The sequence below is a fragment of the Doryrhamphus excisus genome, linkage group LG14 (assembly GCF_037039965.1).
Source record: "Doryrhamphus excisus strain RoL-2023G ecotype Guam linkage group LG14, RoL_Dexc_Guam_v1.1, whole genome shotgun sequence".
Taxonomy (NCBI): Eukaryota; Metazoa; Chordata; class Actinopteri; order Syngnathiformes; family Syngnathidae; genus Doryrhamphus; species Doryrhamphus excisus.
Genome location: NC_136370.1, coordinates 4,354,715 through 4,363,589, shown reverse-complemented (window position 1 = coordinate 4,363,589; position 8,875 = coordinate 4,354,715). Strand labels below are relative to the sequence as shown.

General features: G+C 38.9%; 1 protein-coding gene across 2 annotated transcripts in view; it reads right to left on the bottom strand.

The window, feature by feature from the left end:
* Positions 1–2,925: 2,925 nt before the first annotated feature.
* The window catches only part of LOC131140094 (guanine nucleotide-binding protein G(q) subunit alpha), a 32,606-nt gene continuing 26,656 nt past the window's right edge, over positions 2,926–8,875 (bottom strand). For both annotated transcript variants that reach the window (XM_058090209.2, XM_058090208.2), the window contains exon 7: positions 2,926–8,765. In XM_058090209.2, coding sequence (XP_057946192.1) covers positions 8,575–8,765 — 191 coding nt within the window. In that variant the 3' untranslated portion in view covers positions 2,926–8,574. The remainder of the gene's footprint in view (positions 8,766–8,875) is intronic.

Here is an 8,875-nt window from a genome sequence, read left to right as displayed (position 1 = left end):
TAGCTAAGCTGAGAAAAACTTTACAACATTCTACATACAGTTTTTAAGACTAGAGCCTTCTAGATATGAAATAGCACACCTAGAGTTGCATTTACACTCCTATTACACAATATAGGAGACACACAGAGAGTGGTGTGAAAAAGTTTGGTTATTTTTGCACGTTTGTCACACGTAACTGTTCCAGATCATCAAACAAATTTTAATGTTAGCCATTACCAACAAAAGTGAAAACAAAATAAAGTTTTTAAATGAAAGCTTTATTACTAAGGGAGACAAAAATCAAACTAACATGGTCCTGTGTGTAAAGGTTATTGCCCGTTATATACTGAGGCCTCACTTGCCTCAGTTAAGGTCAGTGTTCATGACTCCACCATAAGAAAGACACTGAACAAAAAGTGGCCTGCCTGGCAGAGTTCCAAGAACAAAACCACTGCTGAACAAAAAGAACATTAAGGCTTATCTCCATGTTACCAGAAAACATCTTGATGATCCTTAAAACCTTTGGGAAAATACACTGTCGTCTAACGAGACAACAGTAGAACTTGTGTGTCCCATTACCTCTGGCATCGGGAAAAAGATAAACAGTAAAATACAGTGGTGGTAGTGTGATGGTCTGGGGCTGTTTTGCTGCTTCAGGACGAGGAAGACTTGCTGTGATAAATGCAAGCATGGATTCTGCTGAAGAAGAATGTACGGCCATCTGTTGGTGACCTCAAGCTGAAAGCAACTTGGGTTGTGCAGCAGGACAATGATCCAAAACACACCAGCAAGTCCACCTCTGAATGGCTGAAGAAAAACCAAATGAAGACTTTGGAGTGGCCTAGTCCAAGTCCTGACCTGAATCCTATTGAGATGCTGTGGCATGACCTTAAAAAGGCTTCATGCTGGAATGTGGCTGAATGACAACAATTCTGCAAAAATTCCTCCACAGCGCTGTAAGACACTCATTGCAAGTTATCACAAACACTTGATTGCAGTTGTTGCTGCTAAGGGTGGCCCAACCAGTTATTAGCTTATTATTATTATTATTATTATTTTACACAGGGCCATGTTGGTTTGGATAGTTTTTTTTCCCTTAAGTTTAATTTACAGTGCATCCGGAAAGTATTCACAGCACTTCACTTTTTCTACATTTTGTCATGTTACAGCCTCATTCCAAACTGAATTAATCTCTTACCTCAAAATTCTACACAAAATTTTGAGGTATTATGACAATGTGAAAAAGGGTTTTTTTGACATGTTTTGAATTTATTAAAAATAGAAAACAAAAAATCACATTTACATAAGTATTCACAGCCTTTGCCATGAAGCTCAAAATTGAGCTCAGGTGCATCTTTTTTCCACTGATCATCCTTGAGATCTTTCTACAGCTTAATTGGAGTCCACCTGCAGTAAATTCAGTTGATTGGACATGATTTGGAAATATAATAACTGTCTATATAAGGTCCCACAGTTGACTGTGCATGTCAGACCACAAACACCAAGCATGAAGTCAAAAGAAAAATTTCTGCTGCTTTGAAGGTCCCAATGAGCACAGTGGCCTCCATTATTGGTAAATGGAAGACGTTTGGAACCACCAGGACTCTTCCTAGAGCTGGCCGGCCTTCTAAACTGAGCGATCGGGGAAGAAGGGCCTTAGTCAGGGAGGTGACCAAGGCCCCGATGGTCACTCTGTCAGAGCTCCAGCGTTCCTCTGTGGAGAGAGGAGAGCCTTCCAGAAGGACAACCATCTCTGCAGCAATCCACCAATCAGGCCTGTATGGTAGAGTGGCCAGACGAAAGCCACTCCTTAGTAAAAGGAACATGGCAGCCCGTCTGGAATTTGCACCTGAATGACTCTCAGACCATGAGAAACAAAATTCTCTGGTCTGATGAGACAAAGATTGAACTCTTTGGTGTGAATGCCAGGCGCCATGTTTGGAAGAAACCAGGCACTGCTCATCACCAGGCCAATACCATCCCTACAGTGAAGCATGGTGGTGGCAGCATCATGCTGTGGGGATGTTTTTCAGCAGCAGGAACTGGCAGACTAGTCAGGATAGAAAGAAAATGAATGCAGCAATATATAGAGATATCCTGGATGAAAACCTGCTCCAGAGCGCTCTTGACCTCAGTAGACTGGTCATGTACCTTGACCATATAGACAGTAGACATTAGCACACAGCCAAGATCTCAAAAGATTGGCTTCAGAACCACTCCGTGAATGTCCTGGAGTGGCCCAGCCAGAGTCCAGACTTGAATCCGATCGAACATCTCTGGAGAGATCTGAAAATGGCTGTGCACAGACGTCTCCCATCCAACCTGATGGAGCTTGAGACTTATTGCAAAGAAGAATGGGCAAAACTGCCTAAAGATAGGTGTGCTAAACTTGTGGGATCATATTCAAAAAGACTTGAGGCTGTAATTGCTGCCAAAGGTGGATCAACAAAGTATTAAGCAAAGGCTGTGAATACTTATGTAAATGTGATTTTTTTGTTTTTTATTTTTAATAAATTCAAAACATGTCAAAAAAAAACTTTTTTCACATTGTCATAATGGAGTATTTTGTGTAGAATTTTGAGGTAAGAGATTAATTTAATACAGTTTGGAATGAGGCTGTAACATGACAAAATGTAGAAAAAGTGAAGCGTTGTGAATACTTTCCGGATGCACTGTAAAAACTGCATTTTGTTTTCAGCTGTGTTGTCATTGACTAATATTTAAATTAGTTTGATGATCTTTTTCACACCACCGTAAATAAGACATCTAATATAGACACATTATCAGCCAATATTGACCCGCGTAGAATACTACACACCATGTTTGACGTTGTCCTGTGAATGCCTTATACTTCCGTATTTAACTTCATTTAACCATTTTTCTGCATGCATTGTATTCATCCAGCAGCGGCAAGAATAAAAGTTCCCGACACGCATGATCAGCAAGTATAGGAACAAAATTTATTTCAATTTTAAAACAGATAACCTTGTCATTATGTTTCTCTCTTAGAAGGCGGCAATGATCATATGTCATGTTTTTGAATGAGGATCAGGCAACAGTGGTTGAAAAAAACAAATATATGAAAACATTTCTTTAAAAACAAAACAAAACAACAAAATATGGCAAGAAGAGTCATGTAAAATCAATAACGAATACATCCAAGCCCTCACTTTGCAACACAAAATAAGAAAGAGCACATGCAATTATAATAAAAAACAAAAAAACAACAAAAATAGCAGATTAGCCTTTTAAGTTTTTCAATCTTAAATATAGAATATAATCTTTATGAACTTAATCTATTTTTTTAGACTCTGATGTTTTCTTATGAATATTATTTAAAAAGGGGGAGGAAGAAGGGTGTGCGGCCGTGTGGTTCCGACCGGTGTTGGCACTTAAAGCGAGCGAGCCTGGCTCTAGAAAGAGTGGGGGGGTTGGCACACTCAGTATAATACATCATTTACATCGTTTTACATAGCAAACAAAAACATTGTTGTACACCACTTCACAATTCCTTAAGCGTGTGGGAAAAATGCAAGTGATCTGTAAGAAGAATATACTGTATGGCGGAGTCTCAGTGTTTCCCACAGGACTACAATCGATCTGTGGTGCGGGGTTGGTTTGATTTTGATGTTTATGTTATGAGTAGATCATTTTGAAAACTATCTGTGGCGGTCCCAATGTATTTGCGGTGTGCCGCCACAGATGAATGAGTATATGGGAAACACCAAGTCTGGTTGTGTGCGTGTGTGGGTATTTTTCTACAAGAATATAAAGCAGGAATAAAAATAAAAAAAACATGCAAATTTTTTGTGAGTTCCACCCCCCCCCCCCAAAAAAATCAGCATGATTATTAAAAGGCAACAAATATAGTGTTACAGTGAGGAGGAAAATAAACACACAATAACCTTTCTGAAAAGATTTGAAGTGTCATGCAAACACCTTCCCTCTTTCCAGCTCATCACATGTTGAAATATAGCACTATATAAATAAAGAATTGCGCCAAAAACTAAAAAAATAACAATAGTACACCACTGTGCAACACTGCTCACAAGCAAAACAAGAAGTACTGTATCGTATAACCCCTGGCACACGTCAGGACGCCTAGGCCGCACTGTAGTGTCATTTTAAACGAGGAGGAGAAAAATGATTTGGCAAGCCTTATTGTATAATCGGTTTAGGACAGACAGAACCAACCCCAAGGGGGCCCCAAATCTATGCAAATACACGTTGTTATTATTATTATTATTATTTCTTTTACAATCAGCGACCCATTCAGAGGCCCCACCCGTGATTTGGGAAACTTTGTTCAATGTTCGCTTCAAAACCTTTAAGGAAAACGTCAGCGTCATATGGTCAGTTTTTCCAACAGTTGGAAAAAAGAAAAAGTGGCACAACATAAAAACTTCATGACAGTGTTTCCCATGGGACTGCAGTCCATTTGTGGCAGTGTCGGGGTAGGGGTGGGGTATAATTTGCATAATTGGCCACGAAGAAACAACCCCTCATCCCTCATTTATTTATAAATCAAATATTTTCACACAAAGCCTGCTTCGGAATATTTTTTTTCATATTATTAGAGCCTTCAAGACATGAAATAACACCCCTATAGTCACCTTTACAGTTCTATTACCCAATAAAGTAGATACACTAAGAAAATGAGTCATGTAAGATATAATATAGACTCACACATTAGCATCGGGAGCCACATTTTCAGCGAGTAGTTCCTGCGGTGGCTTCTCTCAGCAATATGACATTACTGACACTGAGTGACCATTGTGGAATATGACACATTTTGCCATTTTTAATGCTTAATTTAGGCCAGAAATACATACCATGTGCATACATTTTGGAGTACTCATAGGTTACATTACAAATTCAAATGGCAAAGTGGTGAGGGAAACATTTTTGATTTCCTGGAGAGTTCCTGTTTTTTTTCTATTTTTGCCAGTTTTATTTAGCAAATATTAAAATTTTTTCTTGATGTCTTTATTCTCATAATATTTTAACTTTATCATTATATAACTTTTACCAACCCTAAATTTCATAAAACCTGCAACTGTATTCTTTTGGTTTGTTTCACATATTAGTACATTTTAGGATTTATTCTTGTAAAATGACTGCTTGTTTTTGTGATTTTTGACAAATATTGAAACATTCTAGTACATTTTTTCTCTTAGAATTGTCATTATTCTCATATTTAGACTTTATTAAAGTAAAATTATAACCTTATAATATTGCAGCTTTATTCTTTGTTTTGTTATTTGTAATATCACTTTAAAAATATATATATATTTTAGTATTTAAACTTTATACTATTTTCCCCATAATCCTGACTTTATTCTAACACTTTTTTTCATGCAATTACTGCTCATTTTCTTCCACCAGATTTTTGCTTTTAACTTTTTTTTTAATACAAATATTTCTATTTCCTTCTTTTCTTTTTCCTCTTAATGTAATATTTCTCATCCTATTTTGATACATTATGTCAATATTAATGCTCTTTTAAAACAGGTTTGGTGCTGTTTTCTTGTTGAATTGTACTTTCAATATGTGTTGAGGGCCACGAAAAAAAGGCCCCTGGGCCGCACATTGGACACCCTCACTCAAACCAAAGCCTTCTTGCAATGTCTTATTCTCTGGCTGGCGGGGTGCAAAGGTCAAACAGGTAGCGTCAAATGTATCAGTGGCAGGCCACTGTATGGGAAACACTGCACGAGAAGAGTTCATTAGTGTACACGTACAATAATACAATTTGAAGAAATATCAAACATTGTGTTTAACATCATACAGTGGTGACAAAAAAAATATGAATATTTAGGTTTTTTGTCAGCTTCTTGGCAACTTTGGGAAAACATGCAATACTGTACTTATTGTGGCTGTAGTGTTTTTTTTTTTATATTTGACGAGTAACACTGCAGAACATCAAAAGCCCCCCCCCACCTGTGTCCAACTTAAAAGGGAAACTCCACATTTTTGGAATCATTCACAGTCCTTACATAAAACATGAACACATTTATTTCCCTTTTTTATGCGTTCTAGCAAGAAAACAAGTTAGTTTGAGCTAGCTAACAATGCACATCAAAGGACCAACTCATTTTGGCACTAAATCCCTAACAAAAACAAAACTCCAAAAAAGAGCAACAGTGTTCCATTGACATAACTAATTTGACTGGAGTAACACGACGTCTCGCTAGCCGCTCGCCTCAGCACCAATCACAGACGGAAGAGTGGATACCTAGCTCTTGATTTCGCTTTGAAGACTCAAAATGCTCGCATTTATTACCAGAGGACTGGAGCACACGTCTTGTGCTGGAAGACACAGCCATCCAAAGGACAGCGGACATCATAAGTGTTGTCGCTGTTTTTGATGGAAGTCACATGAGTAGTTGTGCCTAGGACAGACTTTCCAATACAGTCAGCACTTCATCACAGCATGTATCATCAGAGCGGGACTACCTCCCAATGGCGTGCATTGTTAGCCAGCTCATACTAACTAGTTTCTTCTCGTTAGAATGCACAGAAAGGGGAAAGCAATGTGTTCATCTTTCACATAAGTATAAAAAATCCCCCCCCAAAAACTGTCACAAAATACACAATTTGGGGTTTGCATGAACATTCCACCTCTTATACTGTATGTCACATACGCACACATATAAAAGTCATCTCCATGTCTGCACAAAAGAATGAATTATGCGTGTAGTCCTGTGCTCCCCACTGTGATAGCCCTTAATGAGGATGAGGGATTAAAGTCACCTGAAGAAGACTGAAAAGGTATATCTGCACTTCACTGGCACTATCAAAGCAAGCCTCAAGAAAGCCCAAATGGAAAACCAAACAAAAATAGCACGCATGGGTTGCCAGGTTCAACCAACATTAGAAAAAAATCCACTTATGTTTGTACATTGTCTAGGTAAGCATTACAGCGCTGTCTCTCTTTCTCCTTCTCTCTCTATATGTGTATATGTATATATATATATAACCTATAGGAAAACACTTTTGTAAATAAAAGGTGAGGGCTCCTAAAGAAAATGCATGACAGTGGATGGAGACGCCATGACGGCCAAGTACAAATGGAATCGTCCCAAAATAGAAAGCAAGAAATACTAAAATCCTTACAATACCAGACATTCATTAATTTTTCTTTTTTTTCCTTTTTTTTAACAGCAGTTCAGACTCAAGTAGGCTCCGTTGTGAGAAAAAAAGGAGCGTGTTATTATTATCATTATTATTATTAACACATGACAGAAAAGCGGTCAAAATTATCAACACCTTCAAACCTGGTCCATAAATTAGATAAATTAAAAAAAAGTGAATTACTCTTAAAATTGTCACCATACCGTAAAGATTGCTGCTCGTTATTTTATATGATATTTAGCCAGCTCTGCGACGTCCCATTTAATCAAGTCAATAAAATCCATGATCACAGTATCAATACTACCATAGGGAAAAACAGAACTGTATGCTAACCCAACCGAGATACTTTTTTCTATTTTTTCTTTTTTTTTTTTTTGCCAAAGATGGTGTACCACAGAGCATTTTTTTGTACATCAGTGATGTGTATATGTATTTACAAACAAATATACACAGACGTCAGAGAGTGAGTCAGTGAAAGGTTTGTAGCCCCGTCCCATCACTTAAATAGCAAGCAATCGTTTTTTGTTTTTGTTAAACACAAAGGGACTATACAGTAAAACAAAAAAAATTAAATAAACAAAAACAGAAGCACATCCTGATGTAATGCGGCAGGAAGTGTCTGATTGGACGGCATTATAGAAAGAACGTTTTTACTTTCCAAAATAATGGCGCCGGGTCACATGATTGTCCCTGTTAATCGTCAGGGGTGTCCAAATATTGTTATTTTATGTCCACAAAATCATTGTATTTTTAGCCAATACAAAACTTTGGACACCCCTGCTGTAAATGCATCCACAAAAGATCTGGGGGGGGGGGGGGTCATTAAATATAGCTCCCCCCAAAAAACAAAAAAAAACACTCCAAAAGGATACTTGTTTTCACAATTTTAAAAAATATTTCCGCCTTTTAGCCATGATTTACTGAATAGTAGCTTACCGTTTAAAAACAGCGATATAAACATATTTTCCTGCCCCCCCCCCCCAAGCCCCTCGTGCTTTTTATGCATCTATCAGCTTTTATGCATTTTTATACATTTACATTACAGAGTTCTTTTTAGTTGTTGTTGTTTTTTTTGCAATCACACTGGTGGGTACATTCAGAGACGTGAGGTGGAGACCCAAATCCTCGTTCCCCCGGTGGTGGCGTTCCACGACGGCATGGTTCCGGAGGGGTTCACAAACACACACACAAAAATAAGCACCGACGTCCCTTACAGTCACCGTGTGAGAGTTGCCAGGCCTGTCGAGGCAGGAGGGGGAAGGAGGGCACAAGAGATTTGGATCAGGAGTGGGGGTGGGGAGAAGAGGGTGTGTGTGTGTATAGTGAGAAGAGGGGTGGGGTTGTACTTGCGTGAGCATGGTGATGAAAAGTCGAGCGCACTCTTAAAAAAAAAAAAAAAAAGGTGTGCCTTTTGTGCAACGTGAGCGCTGCCATCCTCCCCCCCAGGCCCCACCTCGCTGCTCACACCAGGTTGTACTCTTTGAGGTTGAGCTGTAGGATGGTGTCTTTGACGGCCGCAAACACAAAGCGGATGTTCTCCGTGTCCGTGGCGCACGTGAAGTGAGAGTAGATGATCTTGTCGCTGTCGGGGTTTAAGTCCACAAACATCTTCAGGATGAACTCCCGCGCCGCCTGCGGATCCCTCTGAGGACCTGATGGAGGCACACCAGGTGGTGTAGGGATGGGGGGGGTTAAAGATTAGGAAAATCATGGACATTTTGTTCCAAACCCAAAACGTGATACGTGAATCTTCTTTATGAGT